The sequence below is a fragment of the Buteo buteo genome, chromosome 2 (genome assembly GCF_964188355.1).
Source record: "Buteo buteo chromosome 2, bButBut1.hap1.1, whole genome shotgun sequence".
Classification (NCBI taxonomy): domain Eukaryota; kingdom Metazoa; phylum Chordata; class Aves; order Accipitriformes; family Accipitridae; genus Buteo; species Buteo buteo.
Genome location: NC_134172.1, coordinates 20974920 through 20999816, shown reverse-complemented (window position 1 = coordinate 20999816; position 24897 = coordinate 20974920). Strand labels below are relative to the sequence as shown.

General features: G+C 38.8%; 2 protein-coding genes across 8 annotated transcripts in view; one reads left to right on the top strand and one right to left on the bottom strand.

The window, feature by feature from the left end:
* MLLT10 (MLLT10 histone lysine methyltransferase DOT1L cofactor) overlaps positions 1–16205 on the top strand; it is a 133748-nt gene extending 117543 nt beyond the window's left edge. For 6 of the 7 annotated variants that reach the window (XM_075047816.1, XM_075047796.1, XM_075047807.1 and 3 more), the window contains 7 exons: positions 1259–1413; positions 3288–3476; positions 3884–3972; positions 4099–4460; positions 11230–11332; positions 12115–12327; positions 14550–16205. In XM_075047816.1, the coding sequence (XP_074903917.1) occupies positions 1259–1413; positions 3288–3476; positions 3884–3972; positions 4099–4460; positions 11230–11332; positions 12115–12327; positions 14550–14618 (1180 nt within the window). In that variant the 3' untranslated portion in view covers positions 14619–16205. The remainder of the gene's footprint in view (positions 1–1258; positions 1414–3287; positions 3477–3883; positions 3973–4098; positions 4461–11229; positions 11333–12114; positions 12328–14549) is intronic. The other variant, XM_075047777.1, reaches the window with a different exon arrangement.
* A 6057-nt stretch (positions 16206–22262) lies between these two features.
* DNAJC1 (DnaJ heat shock protein family (Hsp40) member C1) overlaps positions 22263–24897 on the bottom strand; it is a 114991-nt gene continuing 112356 nt past the window's right edge. Inside the window, exons 10-12 of the mRNA XM_075047756.1 lie at positions 24543–24591; positions 23571–24049; positions 22263–22476 (exon numbers count right to left, since the gene is read on the bottom strand). Of these exons, the coding sequence (XP_074903857.1) occupies positions 22408–22476; positions 23571–24049; positions 24543–24591 (597 nt within the window). The 3' untranslated portion in view covers positions 22263–22407. The remainder of the gene's footprint in view (positions 22477–23570; positions 24050–24542; positions 24592–24897) is intronic.

Genomic DNA, 24897 nt, shown 5'->3' with positions numbered 1-24897 from the left:
TGTATGCAAAAGAGGAATTATTTATAAATACTTACAGAGCTCTTAAGTCACCTACTTAAAACCTTTTCTCGTAAAAATCGCTTTGCTCTGGTGCCTACAAAATGCTTGACAGTCGTTAGGTAGCTAATGTGCTGTGACCACTGCTTATTACACTAATCATAATTAACACACTAATTTCCTGAGCTCTATATGTTGTCCTGTACTGGGACTATGGTGGTCTTGTTGGTAAGTTTGCACTGCATGTAGAACAGTATGGCTGTGATCCTCTGATGGCACCAATAGTTATTACTTGCAGTAATAACTAATATATAAGATCCTGAATCTAAGCTCACTGGAGTTGATTTAAAAAAACAGCACAACAACAAAACGAACAAAAGCACTATCCAGCTTTTAGTGGGCTTTGGTGTTTGTCCTGTACGAGCAATGTTACCATGCGTACATGAAGCCAGAATACTGTGTCAGAAATACACTGAGCATCTGGTTTTGTTCACAGGTTAAATTTTGCCCCATCCAGTGCAAAAGAAGCCTTCTCATAGGACCTGCAGGGTAGCCAGCTTTCTCAGTGGCTGTGTGCTGAATATTTTATTTTCTCCAGAATGAGAAAAGACATGTGGCAAAGGGATTATTCTTTGAACTATGTGTGATCATGAGTAAAAAAGGAAGTATATTAAGTGTGCACAGGACAGACAAGAGGATAAGTTCAACTTTCATTGCGTCCCTTGTGAAATAATATTTTCACATAGTGACTCAAAAATCTGATTTTACATGGTTCTTTTTAGAGCAAGTTAGGCAGTGGAATTATATATGGCCTTTCTGTGTGGAAGTACCATTACTTTGCTGATTTTAATAAATTGTTTTTATTTTCCCAGTTTTCTCTGGGAAAGTTTTGAAGACTTCCTCCCCCCCCGCCCCCAAAGACAGTTGCTCTATGTATCCATATACAGTTGCTTCCTGCTGTAGAAGTATGTTGTATAATTTAATATAATGCTGTTTGTTAGTCTGTATGTGCTTTCTCAGTATAAATTATCATGCTATGAAATACTACATCTTTCTTTTATTAAAGCCTTGGCAGTGAGAACCAGGGTTTCTTAGTGATTTTGATGAATTAACTTAGTCTTGGAAATGTAAGATATGTAGATGCTAAGGCCTTATATAAGGTAAGAAACTTCAACAGCCTTTTACTAATATATAATATATATTAATATATAATTTCTTTCCATCCTTTTCTTTAAACAATGAATTGCAATATTTTCAACAGATCCCCTGTAAGCAGCTTGCAGATTCGCTATGATCAATCAGGGAACAGTTGTGGGGAAAATTTGCCCCCAGTAGCATCCAGCATAGAACAGCTTCTGGAGAGGCAATGGAGTGAAGGACAACAGTTTTTGTTAGAGCAAGGCACCCCTAGTGACAGTAAGTACTCACATTCTGTTTATTACTGCTTTTGTTAACTGTGTTGTTCAGAACTGCCATTCAGTAGTTGTCCAAGAATTTTAAAAAAACTTATTTTCTGCTGTGAATAGAAATGTAACTGTAGTGTATAATTGTAACATAGTTCCTAATGCAGCACATTGCTTCAGTAGATTACAAAAGAGTTCTCTATAATTATCTGCATTTTTATGGATGGGGAAATTGTGTCATGCAAGAGGAAGTGACTTGTAGATCCAGCTGGTCGGTTGCAGAGCTTGGAAATGAATTCTGGACTCTTAGATCCACTACTGTAAATAGTATAGTACAGTTCCCCAGTTTGCTTTATATTGTGTGATATAAATTGGCATAATAATTTTTAATCGTTACATTTTTCATTTTTTAAAATATAAACTGCCTACTTCTGTTGCTGTTTTAAAAAAATACTTAAAATGTTAGGCAGGTGTCCTACTGGGCTTTCATAGGTTTATTATGTTCTGTGTTTCTCATGAAATTCTCAAAGCAAGCAAATAATTATTTTCTCAAGTTAGGTTTAATAGAGTGGAATAGTCCAAGAATGAATACATTAAAAGAATAAGTGATAAGTAGGTCACTTGGATCTCCATATTCAACAATATATCAGTATCAAAGACAATGATTGAATATGTTTAAAAACCATTTGTTTTAATACCAGGTTAGGGTTTGTGTTATATTTTACTGAACATATTCTTCTTGTTGGTAGTGTAAAGTGGTATCTAGTTGGTATTTTTATGAATGGTATCCTGACAAAAATGCTAATTGTGAGGAAATTCATGCAGGGATAATCCTTTAAACATGATAGCTGGAGGACAGGTTTAGCTAAGTCTTATTGCATCTCATTTGGGCTCACTGAGGGTTCCTTTGTATGTACTTGAAGAGGAGGGATAAAAGCTAAATCCTTGGGAAATGACCAGATGTGCCTATGCCAGTAGACTTATGTCTGTAGTAGGCCCAGAGGTCATGTTAAACAAATACAATTTAGAATTAAAAAAAAAAAAAAAGGCTATCCCTGTGGCTTTATAGTCACACTCTAGTACTAGTTGGGAAATCCAAGTTCTGAAACCAAATCGGAGTTTGAGAAAACTGTGCTTAGTAAAAATCAGGTTAGTACAGAAGATGATGCCCTTTTTCTGCAAAAAAAGGGGTGGTAACTGCAGTGCTCACACAGTGCTCCCTGCTGGGTGATTTGTAGATCGCCGCTCAAAGCAAATGAGAGCTCCTGCTCCCAACAAGGTGTGTTGTTATAACTTCACGTTGGATGACATTTTTTTCATTGTTTCTGTAAGTTTATGATTCACTGCACAAGGTCTTAAAGCAGAAAACCTCCCTTTTCACAAACTTGTGAATGTTGTTGGTTGGCTGTATTGTTAGTTGAATGCATATTTGTCAAACTTTTTGATAATGTTTAAAATTTCTAATACTGCAGCTAAAATAGATTTTTTTTTTTCTCCCAACTATGCAATTAACCTGTGCTGCTAAAATAATACTATTTTTATATTCTGGTTTGGGGAAAAGTTATCATGTACTGCTGTTTCCTTAAAATTAATGTCAGCCCTAATCATGCAACTTCATCTGTATTTAAGCCAGGGTGTAGATGTATTGCAAAATTACTATCACACGCTATGTACTTTTTTTCTGCACTTTAAATTACACAAAATGATCCTAAAACTTTCCACTTAAAGTCAATTTTCTGTAATGTATTTCTCAGTAATAATTTTATTTATATTTTTACATATGACTTAATGCTAGTCTCAAACTGTAGCACAGAAATAAAAAAATTGAAGATGTTATTCATTCTTTAAATGTGGTTATGAGAGATAACATATGCATTTTTACCTTAGTTTTAGGAATGCTTAAATCATTACACCAACTTCAGGTTGAAAATAGGCGGTTAGAAGAACAGATAAAGAATCTAACAGCTAAGAAGGAGCGGCTTCAGCTACTCAATGCACAGCTTTCGGTGCCCTTTCCAACAATAACTTCAAATCCTAGCCCTTCTCATCAAGTACATGCCTTTCCAGTACAAGCAGGTAAGTAGAGGAGAGTATTAAAGTGTCAAAGTAATTCAAACATGTATTCATATGAAATATCTATTTCATCCACATATGCCATTGATGGGAGATGCATATACATGTAGGATGAATATCGACTAAGTATTTGTTGATGTGTTTAAATGTTTAAAAGTCAATTGGAAGATTTATATGAGACATTACTACTTGTTCCAGTGCAGTTTCTTTTTTACTTCAGTCTGGAGCACATCTGTTTGAATCTATTGATTCACCAAGTAGTTAATATTTTACTATTCAGCAATGATTTTAAGGTTGACTTTACATTTTCTGTGTTTACCTTTGACATTATTTTGAAGTAATTATTCTGAATCTTTTTACATGTTACAGAAATTTAACCACTGTGTGTTTTTTTGAAATAATTACTTTAGCACCTAGCACTGATTCCTTGAACAGCAGTAAAAGCCCTCATCTGGGAAACAGTTTTTTACCAGACAATTCTCTTCCTGTATTAAATCAGGTAATTTTTATTTGTTTCATCTAAACTTAAACTTGTTACAAGTTAACTCCTCATAGTCCTTGCATTGTGCTGTTAGGTGAAATTTTTATGCAGCTGAGGGGGTTTTGTTGTTTGTTTTTACACCAGGAGATAACCTCCAGCGGACAAAGCACCAGCAGTTCATCAGCTCTTTCCACTCCACCACCTGCTGGGCAGAGTCCAGCTCAGCAAGGCTCAGGAGTCACAGGAGTTCAACAGGTCAATGGTGTGACAGTGGGGGCACTAGCTAGTGGTATGCAGACTGTAACCTCCACCATTCCTGCAGTGCCTGGTGTGGGTGGAATAATTGGAGCACTGCCAGCCAGCCAGCTGGCAATCAATGGAATTGTAGGGGCTTTAAATGGGGTAATTCAGACCCCAGCAACAATATCGCAGAACCCTTCTCCTCTCACTCATGCAACTGTGCCACCCAATGCAACGCATCCTCTGCCAACCACGTTAAATAACAGGTAAGAATTTGCTGATCTTATGTTTTTCCTGATAGTGCCTGCTGTTCTTTAGTTTAGCTATATTTTTAAACCGTCTTATTCAAAAGGTACTGTTTCTTCCTTAGCCTGTAATTGCCAGAGTAGGATCTGCTCCTGATCTGTGAATGAAAGTAAGAAAGCATTTAATGGAAGCACAAATAGTTAAGTTGAAGAGATGTTTTCTGGTTAGTTTTTGCGAATCCTAGTGTCCATTTATTCCTGTTTTTTTAATCAAGTCACATTCCCAAACAAATGTAATTATGTAAATGTGCTTCAGCTCTTTTTTTAGTTCAGAAAACGATATTCTTTGTCCTGCCAATTGTTCTTTCAGGATTAAAGGAGCACTGGAAAAGCTACCATTTGTTGCAGTAAGAAGGGGGGAGGGGGAGAAGGAGAACAGTATATGGTCATGTAATTAAAGGTGTAATAGGCATAACTAACCAAAGTAGTAATACAGTTGCATGGTGTTTTCAGTTCTCTGCATCTGACTCCAAAGACAACAAAATTAGTTTTTCAAGTGGTGTTCATAAGGATTTTTTTTATTATTATTATTTTTTTCATTAAATGCATAAAAAGATCCATGCTTGAGTATTTGTAACAGCCCTTCCCCAAAACCAGGTATCCTCAGCAGCATAAACTGCTGCTGCTTGAGCTGCAAGGCAAATGGGTAACAAAAGGAGACAGCTGCTTTCAAGGGAGGGGAATGGACTGCTTGGTCTGGAAGTATTTTGGGATGGAGCAGAGCCTGGGCTAAGTCATTCTCCCTGCTCCCCTTCCCCCCACCCCTTGTATTGTCCTTGCTTAGGAAGGAGAACTACAGTTCTATGTAGAAAGAAATGCCTGCAAATAGGGAGTGGATTACTTGTCTTTAAGTAGAGTTTATTTTTGGAGATTATGGTGGATTACCCACCAAAAAAGGCATATGTGATTGGAATGATGCAAGGGATCCCTAGTTTTGCAGCTTCTTTTTCCAGTTTCTTTCCTTGCTGTTCGTTTGGCAGCTCCTGAATATTTGTGTACCATATCATTCTGTGGTATTGCTTCAATAGGCTCATAAAACCTGATACTTTCAAGTGTATCCTGTTGTTTTCATGTGCTATTATACTTTTATGGAGGAGGTTATATTTTTTCATATTTTATATCATATATGAAAATAAAATATCACAGGTTAAACAAAAGACATTTCGTTAATGGAAAGTTTTCTTCTCTGAGTATCAGAGGTTTGCTGAAAACACGAAATGTGAAGAAAAGTGAGAAACACTAGACAAAATCAATAATATTAACCAGTTGTATAATGCGTTCCACTTTCAGGTAATGCAAAAATATACTGGTCGTGTTGCTGTTTTCTCATATGATTTTGTTAATACACAGATCATTTATTTCTGACTCTTTATATTGCAGAAGTTTTTGTTGTTGTTGTTGTTTTTTTTTTTTTTTTTTTTTATTAGCCATCAGAACTGCTGTAACTCTTGAGTGTGTAGCCTATTAGTAAGCTATTCCAGTTCACACAGAATACTGCAACTAGTATCCTGTTCACAAGCCCTCATTCTGACTTTTAGCATAGTCTGGAATACTCTAATGATTCCCAGTTTTCTGCTACAACAAGCTTATGAGGCACAGCTCTGCCAACATTTCCATTTCTCTATTTCTGTTTTTTCTGCACTGCTCCCTCAATAACAGTAATTTAAAATTAATGTTTATATTAAATTTTAAAGTGCACTTTTCACGCAATTCTCTGCTTTATTGAGCTCATCCAGATGATTTGCTGAGCCCCCTTCCTTTTGAGGTGTTTCACAATTGCCCCCATTTTCTGTGAGTTTTCAGTATTTCTAATTGTGTATTTAGAGGAAAAAAGTTGAGGCCGAGAAAGCACTAATGCTAATCAGTGCTAATATTTTAGTAATGACACATACATTCCTCATTCCTGTTTCTTCCATTATGCTTCAGTGAAAAATATGAAAAAACTTCTGTTACTGGAACTAAGTTGTGAAGGGGCTCTGGGATGACTTTGAATGAAGAGGGGGAAAAAAAGTATTTTCTACTGGTTGAGATTATTGGTTCTAAAACTGTATGGAACACCATTTGTTCCTGCTACTCTTAGTTCAATGCTGTTTCAGTGGCAACTAGCTGACTATTTCTTTAATGTTAAATGCCTCTAGGTATTGGTAACAAGTACAGGCAGGCATGGAGGTTTGCTGTCATGTTATTGTGAGCTCTCTGAACCTGCTTAGATTGTATGGTGGTGATCAAGTTTGGAGGTGGTTTAAATCATTATTCACAAGACAATGGAAAGCCACATGAGAACTCAGCCCTACTTTCTAACTTTTGTGTGTTGTTCTGTAATTAAAAGACTTCCCAGATGTTCCTTTAAGTTGCTACTTACAGTAACTTCCCAAGCTTCAGAATCTGTTCGGACATCATTTGAAAAATAGCTAGATTATTCACCAATACATGAAGACTTCTTTATGCATATTGTCCTTATTCCTGTGAGCTCTTTAACTGTGGGACATAGGGAGGTGAGAAGACACTGATTTGCACATTGCTGTTTGGGGGAGTTTCAAATGGTAGGTAAAAGAGCCTACATTCATTCGGCAGAGAAAAATAGTTGATCCTTTTCTGGGAAAAAGATGGCTTAATACAGATTGCTAGCAACCGGGAGATTAAGTGATTTGAGGAAAAAGATAGGATTGTTTCTTTACATTCTCGCAACCAGAGAGGACTGTAGGATGGAGAGTTTCAGACTGATCATATACCTTTTAATGAGAAGCTAAAAAGGATTAAATTTACATTCTAAGCTGATCTGGTTTAGAGAAAGCTCTGTGGTGAAATCCAGAGAACCGCCTCTTCTGGGAAGCTCAGGAGCTGCAGCATTTTGTCTTCTGCAGTTAGGTTTTGTTTCTAGACACTTAGATCTCAGCTGCTGGCTGAGGGTATTTTCGTTCAAGTGCCAATGCAGAGCAACAGGGAAGGCAGAGCAGATAAAGAGAAAGGAGAACAGCAGCAGAAAAAAGAAGTGCAAAGGTAAAACATGACATAGGAAAAAAGAAAGAATGGGGTAAAAGAATGAAAAAACAGTGGAGAAGATTCATTCCAGTATAGAAGAATACAGAAAAAGTAAGGTAAAGAGAAGAAGGAAATAATGGTAATATTAGTCAAACTGAAGGTACTTATTTTTTGCAGTTGTTACAAATATTTTTGATACAATTGAATTTAAAGCTGTTTTAAGGAATTTCAATTAATCGATGAGTGTCATCATTTCAAAGTCAAACACATGCGCAGTTCTAGCTTATGTTAGGCCTGAGTTTTGCTGTTGTAGCTCAGGAGGAAAAACTAAGAGTTTCCTTGGATAGGTGAAGTGTCATCTCTGCTTTCATCAACAATCAAACAAATATTGCTAGCAGTTATGGGGGAATAAACAGAATGGTGTTATCCATTTTGTGTTCTGTCACGTTAAATCTTTGGTGTGTACGTACCTGGAATATTATGTGCAGTTCTGATTATGCAGTTTCAGAAAAGGATATAATACAAGGGAAAAAACAGCACAGCAAGAATAATCAGACGCAAAATGGCTTGCACAGGACAAGGGTCAGTAGAATTGACTTTTTGGCTAAGGAGAAAGACCATTGACGAGGTTCGAGGACCAGGAGAGTAGTAGAAGTGATAGTAATGAATGTTGTGAAGTAGATGATGGGAAATCATAGAATCATTTAGGTTGGAAAAGTCCTTTAAGATCATCAAGTCCAACCGTACACCTAACACTGCCAAGTCCACCACTAAACCATGTCCCTAAGCACCATGTCTACACATCTTTTAAATACCTCCAGGGATGGTGACTCCACCACTTCCCTGGGCAACCTGTTCCAATGCTTGACAACCCTTTCGGTGAAGAAATTTTTCCTAATATCCAATCTAAACCTCCCCTGGCAAAACTTGGTCATTTCCTCTTGTCCTATTGCTTGTTACTTGGGAGAAGAGACCCACCCCCACCTCGCTACAACCTCCTTTCAGGTAGCTGTAGAGAGCGATAAGGTCTCCCCTCAGCCTCCTCTTCTCCAGACTAAACAACCCCAGCTCCCTCAGCTGCTCCTCATCAGACTTGTGCTCCAGGCCCCTCACCAGCTTCGTTGCTCCTCTTTGGACACACTCTAGCACCTCAATGTCTTTCCTGTAGTGAGGGGCCCAAAACTGAACACAGGATTTGAGGTGCTGCCTCACCAGTGCCCAGTACAGGGGGATGATCACTTCCCTAGTCCTGCTGGCCACGCCATTTCTGATACAAGCCAGGATGCTATTGGCCAGTTTTTTACCTAGCGAAGCATATGCCTGTCCAAGCCATGAGCAGCCAGTTTCTCCAGGAGAATGCTGTAGGAAATGGTGTCAAAGGCTTTACTGAAGTCCAGGTAAACAACATCCACAGCCTTCCCCTCATCCACTAAGCAGGTCACCTTCTCATAAAAGGGGATCAGGTTGGTCAACCAGCACCTGCCTTTCATAAACCCATGCTGACTGGGCCTGATCACCTGGTTGTCCTATACATGCTGTGTGATGGCACTCAGGATGATATGCTCTATGACCTTCCCCAGCACCAAGCTCAGACTGACAGGCCTGTAGTTCCCCAGAGCCTTCTTCTGGCCCTTCTTGTAGATGGACGTCACATTTGCTGACCTCCAGTCAAGAGGGGCCTCCCTGGTTAGCCACGACTGCTGATAAATGATGAAAAATGGCTTGGTGAGCACTTCCGTCGGCTGCCTCAGTACCCTTGGTGGATCCCATGTGGCCCCATAAACTTTCCATAAACATAGTTTTCCCATTCCCTATAGGAGCTAATAAGTGTAGCCCAGCACATGTTTCACATAGCACTGAGGCCGTCAAATGAAGTATGAAACAAAGTTTGCATTGCTTGCCCTGTCCCAGCAGTAGAGAATGGTGATGCTATGGGTATTTTCATATTGGCTGGTTGATACAAAGTAAATGTCAAAGTGATCACAGAGCCAGACTACAATATGCAAATACTATGTCCTAAAGAGCTAAATGATTGTAGCCTAACTGTGCGGATTTGTGGCTGATTTAAGTTAATTTAATTCCTTACTACCAATCACACCTGGCAATCCCGTCATCTTGTTGGTCATCGTATGCACGCCTTCTTGCTGGTACTAGTGTTTGTGAATTCACGCAATAACCTCATCTACATTAATAGATAATCTTTCAGTGTGTTTTGTATTGGCTTAGGTTTCAGCTCAGTTCTCATGAGATGCAGCTCATTGTGCAAGACCTAGAGCAAGGGGAGGGGACAGAAAGGTACAGCTGAAAGGGAAATACTTAACCTTTCAATAGCAGGGTAAACCTATCACGAAACTACACAATAATTTAATGGGTGTTTTAAACTAGTAAAAGCTAACACTAGTACTGAAAGAAAAAATCCAGTTGTCTTCCTGGTCTTCTGTTCCAAACCCACCCTTGTTCATGCTGTTGTTCTTGCAGTGAACTGGCATAGGTGAAGAAACCCTTTATTTTCAGACCAGTTGTCAGCTGGAACGGTTCCCTGCCTGTTGTGGTTTAGCCCCAGCCAGCAGCTAAGCACCATGCAGCCGTTCACTCACTCTCCCCCACCCAGGGGGGTGGGGGAGAGAATTAGGGAAAAAAAAGTAAAACTCGTGCATTGAGATAAGAACAGTTTAATAGGACAGAAAGGAAGAAAATAATAATAACAATAATAAAATGACAATAATAATAAAAAAAATTGGAATATACAAAACAAGTGATGCACGATGCAATTGCTCACCACTTGCCGACTGATGCCCAGTTCCCAAGCAGGGATCCCTCCCAAGCCAACTCCCCCCAGTTTATATACTGGGGGCATGCTTATATACAGTTTATATACCTGGCACGACGTCACATACCTCTCTGGCCAGTTTGGGTCCTGGCTGTGTCCCCTTCCAACTTCTTGTGCCCCTCCAACCTTCTTGCTGGCTGGGCACGAGAAGCTGAAAAATCCTTGACTTGTTGCTAAGTAGTGTTTAGACTAACTGAAACTATCAGTGTGTTATCAACAATATTCTCATACTGAACCCAAAATATAACACCATACCAGCTACTAGAAAGAAAATCAACTCTATCCCAGCTGAAACCAGGACACTGCCCAATTTCCTAAATAGCTGCAGAAAATTTTATGTAGGCATGAAAAGAGGGACTGGGAGCTAAGTAGTAGGCAAGTGCAGAGGCAGCCTCCTTCATTCCATGGCAGCATCAGTTGGCCCACTTCAAGGCTGAATTTGTTTGCTAAATTACAGACAAGGTATAGACAAAAGTGATAAGATTTGAATATAGCAAAAGATGAGAATTAGAAGGAAAACAAGACAAAGTAAATGCTAATGAACGAAATATTAAAGGTTGGCAAGAGCTGTCTTATATTATAAAATGTGGCCTTTCTGTATAAAGTATTTGGAAAAAAAGGTAGAAATCGTAATTATTATCTGAGTTTAAAGTAATGTGCATGTAGTAGACTTAGGTTACAGGCAAGGTGTTGCTGTTGCTCAGAATAAATGAGATAGGTGGTGGTGGCAATATCTAGGTATGTATCAAAAACTGCAACTGGACAGACAGACTATTTAATGTTTGACAGTATGCAATCAAAATGCTAAATAGGAACTGTCTGTTCATATATATCTTTTCTTTGTTTCAATGGAAAGCTGAAGTAAAAAGTTCCCATACTTTCATATAAACTACAGTATTACCCTGTTAAACCCTACAGTGCCTCGGGACTAGGATTACTTCCTGACCAACAGAGACAACTTCTACTCCATCAACAACACCAGCAATTTCAGCAATTACTAAGTACCCAGCAACTCACATCAGTAAGTTTCCAGTTAATTATGATTTATTCCTGTTATATTGTAAGGCATGGATAAACTCCTCAGCCTAATATAAATACTAGAAATGTGTTTAACTTGGTATTACAGGTTTTGATAATTTTTTTAGTTTTTCAGTTGCTTCAACCTTTTTGGATGATAGTCATGCCAAATTACAGGATATTATTGGGCTGTGTGTATTGCTAGAAGAATCATTGCCTAGAGCCTTCAGTCCCATTTTGTCCCGTGTGGACATGGTAGCTTGTCTCTCTCAGCATCAGCTGTGGGCAGCAGAGTTTGGGACCATGGATGGATTCTAACAATATCCTAAGCTATTCTCCAATTCCACTGGGACTCTAGAAGAGATTTTTGGGTATCATCTCATGAGCTGTATTTGCTCTGCCTTGCAGTGTTCATATAGGCCATTAGGTTACTGGTTTAACTATTTGTGTTGTTAATTTTGTAGTTTTAGTACTTTGACAAACATGGTTTGATATTCTCCTCAGGTCTGTTTCTTCTGATACAGGCCCGATGAAGCCAGCAGGCTTAGCTGAACTTCTGTGGAGCTACTGATTTCAGGAAATTTTATAGGTGCTTTCTTTCCTTTCCCCCAGTCTTGTGGAACTTCATTAGTTCCCTGATTAGTAACCTAAATTAGCTGGGATTAGGTTAAGGGTTGCACTGACTGAAGATTTGGATAAGCAAGAACCCAGAGAGGAACTATTTTTCAGTAACTAATTCTTGATTATTTTTTTTTTCCCCTCCTCCCTCTCCTCATATTACTCAAGGAACAACATCAGGCCCTTTTGTATCAATTAGTACAGCAACAACATCACCACCACCAACACCATCAGTCTGAAGTACAGCAATTGCAGATTACTGGAGGAGCACAGATACCCATAAACAACTTACTTTCAGGCACACAGGCCTCACCGCTTAATGCAGCTACCACCAACCCATTTCTTACAATTCACGGAGATAACGCAGCTCAGAAGGTGACAGTAAGTATATTTCTCACCTCATTTTCAACGTAGTACCTCCATAAGATAACTAGAAGATAAGCAGCAAGTTATGTGCCTGTATTCAGAACTCAAGGGTGGTGGATTTTTTCTTTATTTTCTTTATTTTATTTTTTCTTGAGCCTTGGGCTGCACTTAATGAGGTTCAGAACTCTGTGAACTTGTAGTCACTTACACCTAACCTGTCTGCTGCACACTCCTGTTTCGTCGGATCAGGACACCAATACAGTGACCCATGCCTTCGTCTTGTAATTACAACTGCAGGCCTAGTCCTCCTCACCCCAACCTTCTTCCCCAACTTTGTCTCCACTATTTTGTAGATCATTTCTTTTATCACCTTACTTGAAGAGTTTGTCCTGGCCAGGCCTCAGGCACTGTGGAGCTGCAGAGATTAGTTGATGACTTGAGAGATGAGGAGCCTGTTGCTGGGAGGTGAAATATGTATTAGGAGAACGGTCTATGTCTATCCTGGTTCTGGCGTGGGAAGATGAGGCTGTATACTGGGAGGCTGAGCAACTCCTTTGCTTGATAGAGTAATAAAACCTTTCCTAGAGAGGTAAGGAAACAAGACAGATTTTTCTGGCAAAGATGTTCCATTGCCTTCAGCATTTGCCCGTAACCTCCACCCCCAAGACAGGAATTCTTTCTTCAAGTATTCAGAGAATAGGCTTCATTCTGTAAGGGTCATACAATTAAGGTAAGAGAGGATGAGAAGGGAAGGAGCATGTGGAACTTGTAAAAACAAAGGATGAGTGGAGCAGGAAGACGAAGTTCCAGTATTCCTTGGAGAAGACATCGAATGGCAGTGGTAGTGAAAAAAGGGAAGCTTGTCTGCAACAGCAGGCGGGAAGAGTGTGGGGCTAGATATTGGTCCCCTCTCTGCTCCCCACCCCCAAAGCCCTTAGCTACTTTAGGAGCACGGTGGTGGAGGACTCGGGCAGCTGGGCTTTTGTGGTACTTCCCAAACATAAGATGAGTCACAAAACATAAATGATGAATTTTCAAGACAGTTTTCCTGGAAACAGCTCCCTTCCATTCTAAAACACAAGCGTTTACTTTTATTAAGCTTTGTGCATGGTCGTTGTCACTTTCCAGTTTGGTCTGTTGTTGTGATGTTGCAACTGCACTACAAACTGCAGGACTCCGGTAGGACCATGTTCTTTCCCGGTCACTGACTGTCAGAGCAGCAGCACTCTATCACAGGGGTTTGCTCAGTGCCTTGCCTTCATTTAGAAATGTTCACAATTTGTTCTAGTATGTTTAAAATTTCTCTCCCCTCATTTTCTAAAAATTAGTAGTGAATGGAATTGAGACCCTATATTTGGTTTGCATCAGAACAAATTATTCTATATGTGACCTTATTTTGAATTTTTTGAAATGGCTATTACTAGGTTTGGACAGCGTGACTGGGCAGCACTAGTATATTTTACAAATACGCTGTTACAATTTTAGGTTTTGTTCTTATAACAGTTAGCTCTAAACAATTCCAGGAAATCTCAGAACATCTTTTGAAAAAAAACCTTAGGAATATGTTTCTTTTGAAATTGCCTTTTTTTTTTTTCTGTTAAGGTTAGAATTGAGACATTGCATTGGATTGTTGAACTGTTTTAATCCAAAAAGAACTTCTAGTAAATTCTTTCTTTGCCAAAAGTTCGAATGTTTTAATCTCATTTCCAGCTGGAACAGGTTTTCAGGCATTTCTGAATGCTCAGTGAATGAGATGAGGTTTTTGCTCAGTCCTGTTCAGTACTTGCAGGAAACGGCTTTGTAGCAATTTATGAAAGAAAGATAATTGTGACGGGGCAAAATGGAAATTGTATTTTTATTCTGGTGAAGTGTAGATTTCAGCCCTCTCCAGTGGATAAAATGTAGCAGAGGTCACCTGGTATTTGTCTTGACCATCACGCAGTTCTAAGGAGAGGCCAACAGCCAGGAACAGCAAGTCTTGTTGGAATGAAAGTAGAAGCAAAATTGGTGTTTTCTAATGCCAGGTGTGATGACCTTAGTACAAGCTGCTTCAGTGTAGGATTCATCCTTTAATTACTCTTTCCTTTCCCACTTTTTAATTCTACAATACATGATTATGCTTTACAATGCAGAAGTTACTATTTAGATAACTCTAGTTAAATGTGCCTCATCAGCTTTGTCATTTGTATGAATTTAATTTTACTTAACTCTGTATTTTATAATCTGATTTTTAGAAGTATTTTCTCTTACACAGAGGCTCAATGATAAAACTGGACCAGTTGCGTCAGAGAAGAGTTGACGTTTGAATGATACTTGAGAACTGCATGTCCTGCTGTTATAGCACTTCATCTGGCTGCAAACTGCAGTTTTCCTTTCTGCAGATTGAAGAAATGTAACAAGGAACTCCTACTGCACAGCAAAAGTTTAATAATTTTCATAAGGATATTTTTGGTAGGCTTTCATTTGCCTTCTTGTTGCACTAAAATGGACGTACTTTTTAATGGTTCAGACTGTGAAGTAGATAAAACTCTGCAAACCATAATTATTTTGTCGATATGATGGTACTAAGTACAAATTCAACCACAGAAAAGCATATACTTGACTCTTCAGTCCTAATCTTATAAATTTAAAGGCTAGTAAACTGTCTGCAATCATGCGTTACTTTGGTTTCAGAGCCGTAGTTTTAAAAACCAAACCCTCCCCAACCCTAGCCAGTCTGATCTTCTGCTGCAGTTGCAATATATCCTTTTAGACTAAGCTTGTAATGGCAGCTGGGACTCGATGTTTGTCATTTCTTTTTTATGCATCTGTTTTGAAACCTGACTCATAAGGGAATCCACTTCTGAACTTTTTATTCCTTTAAATTCCTGTTGTTATATAGTGGGAGTTTTTCCTGAGTAAGAATTACAGTATGGAATCCAAAGTTTATTAATTTTGGTGTAGGTTTTAGAGTTCTGAGGTTTTTAAAGGAACCGGTTTGGTTCCAGTGACAAAGTTTTCTTACCAGATGAGAAGGCCACACTGGAAGAAGTATGTGTAGTGTTTGGCCTAAACCAAGTGCCTGTTGCTACCTCCATTTTGTTGAAATGGCTGCAAACAGCTGATCATGCACTAGCCATGTCCTTGTTAGCAGCGGGAATATTCTGTGTTGCACCAGCAGCCTTGTTATTCTGCCTTTACTAGAGGTGTTTATACCACTGTAGATAGCTCAGGCAGATTGTTACCTGGGTCACTTTTCACTAATAAATTACCAAAAAAAGTGAGTTAATATTTCCCACTAAAATTTACCAGTGGTTGAAACGGGTGAACTTGTGTTACAACACTTCTGACAGTAGCTGATTTCATGGCGTGAGTCTATGCAGTATGGTGAAGGATAGTTTAAATGGGGGTAATGACCACTAATCAATATTAAGGTGGGAATTATTAGACGAAAAGACCCAGCTGTAATTAGACCTCCACTGTGTACTTATTTGGAAGAACATGTTAATTCTGCAATATGTTTCTTAGTTAAACATTGCACAGTTCTTACCTCATTTCTGTAAATAAAGTTTTGTGAATCTGTTTTGTATTGTGAAGAATTCATAAGAAAACATTGATATTTTGATTTGTAATATTTCTAATTAGTAGATTTAATTGAAAAGTAAAAATAATTTATTTTTATATGTTCTGGGGAATTTTTTAAAAATGTCACAAATCACTTTTGTAGATACTTTACAAAAGTAAACCAGTGGTTTATTTTACTTACTCAACCCACTGGTGGATATTCTGTAACAATTTGTACAAAAGGTAAGATGGAAATGTGCTGTTATTTTGACTAGATGTAAAATTCCAAGTGTATGAGAAGATATGTACAAAGCTTTTGTTAATAAACTTTAATAATGTTTATAGTTGTATACTGCTTGTGTGAAAGTGAGTCTTGTTGAAGAATTGAATATTTCTATTAACATCACATGACAGGAAGGATTTCAATTGTACATGGCCACTAAAATTTATTACAACAAATTTTTTTAAAATGTTTCTCATGTAAATTTTTGCTTTCACAAGACACGGGTAGGGCTGCAATACTGTCCAGGGACATTTTTGCTTACTGGGTGCAAATGTCCAGTTGCAGCCCTGTACCATAGTCTGATGTCAGAGTTTTTTCTTTCATCCTTCAGAGAGAAATTACTGTGAAGTCACAGGAGAAGGAATGAGCTGTTTCTCTAAGGGCCCCAGTTAATTTTGAAACAACTTACAGAGACCTCCATGAAGATGGGATGGGTTCCTTATCTACATGGTGCCTGAGGCCTTTGGTTGTTGCTGTAATTTTTGTACTGTATTTTCTGTAACACCAGCTCAATGTTTTTCCAGGATTTTGGCTTATTGTCCATGGAAGCGTTGGTAAACACATAGCTGAACTCCTGGTCTTTTATTTCCCAGACAGCAAGGAAGAACTTGACCCTTCCTGTACTGTCACTTGAAGATAAAACGTGAGGCTTGTGCTTAGTACAGGTTTTGGCAGACAAGGGATGCATTATGGCTTCCTTGCCATTTTTAGCCCCTTGCTAGTCAGGTGCAGCCTTGGGCTGAGACTAGCTTTTGGAACAAGCAGCAGGAGGATAGTGTTGCCATAGGCCTATGCTATTTGTATATTATCCCATCTGCTCAGATCCTGAGGATTGAGTATTTTTGTTTTATTTTCAAATGGGGAAAACTGGAGTCCTGAGAGAGGAAAGGTAAATGAGCAAGCTCAGAACTAACAGCAGGAGAATGTGAAACATCATCTGGCACAGCTAGGGGCATCACTAACCCCTACCTGCTGAGTGGCTCCTTGGTCATCATCAGGGCTAGAAAAAATTCCCTGCATTCTAGGGGTAGTTAATGACTCTTTCATGCTATGAGGTGAAGAGGCTCAGAAGACAAGGCATTTCTACTGACTAAACCTATACACTGTCTAGATAAGCTCTAGAACTGGGTACCGTCTTTCTGCTGGCTCTGTTGGGCATTGGCTGTTTGTTAGTCAGTGCTAAGAAGGGAGAGTATATAGCACTATATGCTGGGCCACTAGTTACACTTCCTACTGCTAGGCCTGTAGATGGAGGGAAGAAAAGCCCAATATGCCCACCAGCACAATGCCTCCAGGGAATCCTGAGTGTCCCTTCCACTGGCGTCATAGACTCAAAGGTTATGTTACTGCTGCTTTATTCACGGACCTAAGCTGAAGCCAAAAACTTTACCTGGTAGACGTCATCTTGCTCATATTGGAGCAGTACCACAGAAACCAGTAAAAGTGGTAAGCCCTGCTTTTCCTTGTGTGTTTCTTTGAGAGGGACTGCCTAAACTCTGGTATGAGTCTCCTGGTAAGACACAGAGAAGCATGAAAGGGGTAAAGTTGGAAATACTAGTGAAAATGTCAAATTCAGGACATTCTTAAAATCTCAGCTTGTTAAGAGGTTGGTGCCAGAAGCCCAGGACAGCAGTGGATGTTTTAGCATATGCACAGTCCTAATGGACCAACAATCAACAGCAGGGAAATAATGAAAAGCACAGTTCTGACATCCGAACAAAAATCCAATTCACTAGCCCTTTAAAGAAAGCGATGACATCATGTGAGAAGGCCAGATGCAGGCAAAAACCAACCTTGTTTCAATGATTTTGCAGATCCCGACATCAAAGATGATGGTCTGTGGCTGATTTGGCACCAGTTCAGCAGAAGCTGATACTGCCCTCCCTGTGGAATGCCAAAGCAGCCAAGTCACTGGTTACTGAGCTATCCTCAAATGTGTCAGGAACTGCTCCAGGCTCAGTGTCACAAGAGCAGCACAGACTAAATGTGCTGCATTTCAGAAGAGTTTTGAGTTAACAGGCTTTTGAAATTTCTGCTGTTTTTTTCACCAAAATCCAGCTTCACTGACAACGACAACACACCGTATGGCTTACAGGAGCCAACTAATTCTGGACAGCCTATGACTTCTCAAACGCTGGTTTTACCAACTTTAGCCATTCAAGCTGTGTTAGCAGGAGCTACTCTTCCAGCAATAGCATTGTCAGCATTTAACTGACTGATTTTCTGGTGCCTGTTTTTAATAAGCTGCACTAAAAATCTCACTGTTGGTTCTGCCTAAAGGACAGCTCTTTTAAAGTCAGTCAGTCAAACACTCAGTGTTTCTATTGTCATCTCATAAAGAGGTCACATTACAAAATCTTCCTTGAAACAGCTTTTTTAATTAGTTCATACCCTGACAGCTGTAAAGTTGAGAATAATTAATACAGTCCAAACATTTAGAGCTACAGGACAGTGCAGAACAGCATCTATTAGTCTGTCTTCTAGAACTAACCTAGCCTAAATTAGAGCACTGTTAACCTTTATAGCATCATCTCAATCATATTCTACTCATCCACTTGTGTATAGTTGTCAGGCTATAATTTTATGAAATTCTGATGCTTTATAACTTGGCATTTGGACTGTATTGTGCAGTAACACTGCCCTCCCTGGCTAGCCTGCTGCAAATGTCCCTTTCTATAGCGTTCTGCCTAATCCCATCAACAGGGATGTGCAAAGCTGCTCAAAAGAGACTTGGCTCCAACTCATTTGGGTGCAAGTCACAGTACAGAAGCTTCAGCATAGACCCTCTGAGACTGAAACCTTTTCATGCACAAAGTTATAATGCAAAAGGCACTTTGAGCTACAGCTCACAACTGCCCAGGAAAGAAAAAACATTTTGCTAGCACCAACTATTAACATTACTTAAATGAAATCTGCATTCCGTGTTAGAATGAAAGTTGGAAGAAGCTGCTTAAATCCGAAGCCTAGCGTGACCTTGACTTTCATGGACAGAAAGTTTTAGAAAAACTAGCTTTGGTTGTGGATACCAGAACAGTGGGAAAACAAAGCCCGGCTACGGTTTACCACTCCTCGAGCAAGCAGCACATCTGACCTCAGTCATGACAGGCTAGATCTACTGCCAAAAAGGCCAGTTGTCTCATCATCCAGAAGACACCTAGCACCCCCAGGAGAGGACCCTGAGAGGCCCTGCAGATCTTGGACTCTTACCCCATACTGCCTTCCTCCCTGCAGCCAAACACAAAAGCTAAAGCTTAGGCTGGGCCAATTCCTTTAGCCCTTGAGGAACCAAACATGAAGTAAGACTGGATGAGGCCTGGACAAAGCTTTCACTACATCACTACGTGAAGGATCCCTCCTAAACGGGCATCTCTGTTGCAGAGATTAGATCCACTGATGCTGGACACTGACTCACCACATTCCTCATCCCAGGACCTACACTGCCAGACTACTCAGTGTGAAACACCCTTCCAGGCCCAAATAACCCACCTGTGCATTGCAAAACTTTCCCTGTTCTTGACGATGAGACAGTTGGGCCCAACTGCCACCAATTTGTGGTGCAGTTCCACTGTGGAAGAGGCCAATGCATTTCTCTTACACAGCCAGCTCGCCCCTACTTTAAGGCAGCTTGATTCTTCAACCAATAAGGATGCAGTCCATCAATTCACTTCCATCCAGGCATGAGCAGCACCTGTGATTAGACAATGACATCCATCGCTTCAGGTACTTAGCCTGACAAGTGTGACAGAATGGCATGTACAATCTTTTCCCATCCTTAAGGATCTTCCTTCAGATAAACTGTCAGGAGCACTGCTTAAAGTTTCTCAGTGTGAATGTTCTTACAAACAAAAAAAGAGAAAAAGTTTCTTACCAAGTAAGCTTGTCCTTCTTCCTTCGACCCCATCCAGAAAGTCCAGGGCAGGGAGAAGCTGAAGGTGTTGGGCAGGCAGTACATAATTATTGCCACGTACACAGTAGTGATATGTGCAAATCTTAAGCAGGTACTCTTTACACATGTAAGTTTTTAAGATTTCCAATGATAAAGGTATCAAAGTCCTCCCAAGACCTTACTACATTTGCCACTGGATTTTTTTTTGCCCCAATATCTATCTAAACTATTTCTCACTCCAAACTGAGCCCGTTATTATTCTTCATAGCCACAACAGACAGGCAACAGTTCTGTATTAATTGCTTCAGGGAGACGCAGAGTTCACATAAGTGCAAGGCTCCCCTTTTACATACTTGAAGATTTCCCTCTTTCTCTCTCTTGTGCAGAGCAAATACCAACAATTCCTTCTGTCCTTCCTAGCAAATCAGGCTTTGTAGGCTCTGGATCATTGTCTTTGCTCTCTTCTGAATAGTCTACGCCTTCCTTGAAGTGTGATATACCAAACAGCATTCCAGGCGAAGTTTTGTAAATCCAGAGTGGAAAGGAAAGATGACTCTTTTATCCTCACAGGCTATACACTCCTGTTACTTGCTTTCTTTTTTGAAACAGCAGAAGTATTCCAATTGCCAGTCTATTTTTTTCATGAAAAATAAATCTCCATTCACTAGTGTTCTTATACCCCAGCCCCATCAATGCTCCATGAAGTTAATTTTCACCAATTCACCCAACCATTTCAGTTACCTTGCTTTACAGCTACAGTCATCTGTCTTTGAGTGTTCTGGATGACTAATACCTTTTCAAAGTTAAGATTTCCTGCTATCTCTTGAAAATATCTCACTTGATCTCACTTAAGGCTCTTCCTTCATAGGTGCATTAGTAGCACAGAATTACTATTTGATCAGTTAGCACACACAGATCACAGTACAGCTTCTAAATACATTGTTTCCAATGCAGTTAACCTGTGACATTCTCTATGAAACAAAATTTAGATGCATTACTTTGTGTCTAGTAAAGTTTCCATAATATCATTGTTTCTACTGACTAAGATTGATTTTTTATATATGACCAAAAAAACCCAAACCCCAAAATGTTCCACTTGGTAAAGGAACACATATGGACACTTATCTTCCCTAAATACTGCTCCATTAAAATTTTATGGGAATGGGATAAAATTTGGTCGAAATGCTGATCTGTCAGAAGCAACACAATTGGCAAGCAGTTACTGGGGAAAATCAACCATGTAAATGGCAGAAAGTTAACAGAGACTTTCAGCCACCAAGTTCCGATTTTGAGTTCAGATACATGATCCTGTGATTTTTCATTTTAATTTTGAATTAAAGCCCCCAAACTTGCTAGAATCCTGATATTAAATCAGAATTTGAGTGGTAAATAATTCTTTTTTAAAAAAATGCAAGTCCTAGGCATTTCTTGCAAAAGACTATGGTGACTGCTGTGATCTATTGATAAAATTTACAGCCCATTAAGTACCCTTTATTCCAGCATTTTAAGCTTTGTATAACTTTTCCAAAATTATGAAAAACACAATAGCAAGTAAGGAATAACAACCCTTATTACCTAGGCTTCAAATATAAAATCAAACTGTATTGAATCCAGCGTATACAACCTCCCCCCCCCCCCCCCCCCCCAAATATGAGAACTCTTAGCCCAATAATGTTAGCTTTTAGGTCCTATTCTGAACTTCAAAACTGGTCATGAAGCATATGCCTTTTATATCTTAATTTCTAATTATGAAATTAAGGCCTTTAATGTTCTTACCCATTTCAACTTTACCAAATTAACACTGTGTATGAGTCTGCAGGGTTGGTGAAAAAGGTATATTGCAGGTGCATATAAATGTATGTGAAAGTTAAGATTAGAAATACTACTTATTTCAAAATATTGCTAGAATGACTAAACATTTCACGTAGCAGCAGACATGCTTATAAGCATTTGGTTGTGGATTTATAGATGCAAGAAAGAAAAATACATTCTGAGTCCAGAGTTCCATTACTCTCATACTTGCTTAACAGTTTCAGATCAATTCTCTCTTTCAAAACAAATATAAATTCTTTATATTCTGTATATTAATTGGCTGTAAACCTACCAGTTCCAGTATGCAATTATCAGTGTAGGTTTTCCCTGAAGGTCCACTAATTTTTAAGACATTGTTATCACACACCTGCATAAGCAGCTCTCCAACACAAAAATACACCTTCATTCTTCAACACACAAAATAGGTAAGATGGTATAAGATTTATTAATATTTTCTTTTACTAAGGCACGATGTATAGAAATACTGAGGTACAAAACCGCAATTTCCTGCACATGAGATTTAAAGCCCCATTTTGACAAAGATCAGCTACATCTCTTCTGCTCAGAACATTCAGCTTTTAGCCATTTTTTTCTTTTGTACCAGTTCAACAAGCAACTTGTATCTTGCTATACACTCCTCCTAAAAGGAAAAACAAAAGTGTTAATTAAGTTTGGTATTTTAGTTCTGCTTTAACTCTATACATGCTACCTCATTCTAGAAGAAGGGCTAGGTTCTGGGGGTTGTGTAGGTTTTTAGGGGGTCTTTTTGGTTTTGCTTTGTTTTTTGTTTTTAAAGTAGTGCACTGAATTTCAGAGGGAGAATCTATGTCTAGTGAAGAGCGGATTAGAAAAATGAACTTGCAATTTACATTTCTTAATGGATAATTTCTCTCTTTAAAGAGCACACAAACCCAAGAAAACAGTCGCCCAGTACTTCTTGACAATGACTGGAAAAGCAATTACTAAACAGTTGTATTGTAGCACCTATTTCAGACCAGTTATTCTGCAGATAGGTAAGATAGGACTTTACGGTCACTAACATAGCACCCACTGAGACCAGATACTGCTGAACAGCTTCAGGGCCAGAGAAACACTCAAATCCCCCACCCACATTTTCTGCTCTATCACACTGTGCTTGGCGCAAATAAAATTAGGGTTTTCTGCAGCTACAATGACTGAAGCAAGCAAACTAAGCTATCACAACTACTATGAAATCTAGCACAGACAAACTATATCAATGACAAATGGCTATTTTAAAAAGATTATACTTACAAAAAAGAACATTAGATAGATTATTGAGCATTTAACACTTGTAGATGGATTACTTATTTTGTTTGTTCATTGAGATGGGTTGAGAAAGGTATTGTAAAGTATAAGTAAAGCAGCTCATCAACATTTGGTTACTAACTTTGAATCAAGATTTGTTTTAAAATCTAATTTGTCCTGCAATTGAAGATCTGAAAGGCAGAGGAGAGGTAGGTATTTTAAATGAAACAGGAGGTATTTCAACATTTTCTATAATAGATCAAACAAACTGATTTAAATGAAAATATGTTTTAAATAAAAACAACAAACATGACAGTAATGCTCTTTAGGTTAATTATGTCTGGACTGATAGGCTAAGTAAAGACCTCACCTTTCTGCATGGACCCTCAGTTCATAAGGTAATCATAAACTGATAGAAAATATATTTCCCCCCAATTTATACTACAGTTCAAACAAAACTAAGCATACCTTGCTTTTTCCAGGAACACATTTTGCTATTTTATCCCAGCGATCTGATGTTCCCTTTGGATACTGCTGCAAGGCCATTTCAAGAAGTTTCTGTTGATTTTGAGTCCACAGTTCTTCTGGGGCACGGCTTTTCTCTCTTTTTCTGCTCTCATCATCACTCTCTTCCTCTTGCTCGGTGTTATCAAAATCCTTCTGGCGTCTTCCTCTGCCCTTCTCTTCTGGTACCTCTTTCATTGCTGGTAGAGTTATTTCAGGTGCTTTGACAATTTTTCGTTTGCGGTGTCTAGTTTCACTTGCAGTGATCTCCTTTTGATCTGTTTGGACATCCATCTGCTCTGGGATACGATTGTAGTTCCCCTCTTCCTCTTTCTCCTCCTCCCTTTCTCGCTGGGTGATTATGTGGTCTGGCAAATTCACGTTGACTTTGACATTCTTGGAATTCTGGGCCAGCGTTTTAAGCTCAGAGAGCCTAATGATACCTGTTAGAAGTATTGCTGTTACACTTCTAAAAAAATAAAATCACAAACAAGCAGGGAACTGCCCACAAATAAAAGGTACCTGGAATAATGCAGAGAGGAGAAAAAAGCTCTTCTAGATTAAGAGTTTAAGGAAAATGCTTATCAAGAAATCAAGGTACTTGTTATGAAGCAATGAACTTTGCCAATTATGAGCTTATCTGGTATGTGTGAAGTATTAGTAAATTACCACACTGATATAAACAAACATAACACAACAGAGCCTGAACAAATGAACAAAACCCACAATAAACTGAATAAGAAAGCCTGGGAGGATGTAGCTAAAGGGAAATGTTCCCTCAGAATACCCATGAGTTCTTCGCTCAAAGTAAGGCAAGGTTGCAAAAGTCTCTCTGCAAAGCATACCTCGAAAGGTACAAAATGCACTGTATTTGCATGGCTATAATCCAAATACAGTGCTTTTTATATGTGTCAGCGAGGATCTAGTAGCACACACCTGGTGTATATGTAACAGAATCCTTCAGTAGTTTGGCTTTCATGGTAACCTGCATGAAAACAACAAAAAAAGGAACATTAAAAAATTACATTATTTGGGCTATAGAAGAATTCATTAGCAGCTTACTGCAAAATACCAATATTGAAAATATATTAAATATGGCGAGGCTGATGTTCTTCTGCTGGCTTTGTTCATATATGGATCCCAAACTGGCAAAAAGAAACTTTCTAGACTTTGTCCTTTCTAAAACATTCCTAGCTTATTAAAACAATGTAAGCAATGCTACACTCTTCTATTACTATCACCATAATACATCACAGTTGATATTAAAATTTTATTTTCTTTTGTTGTTAAA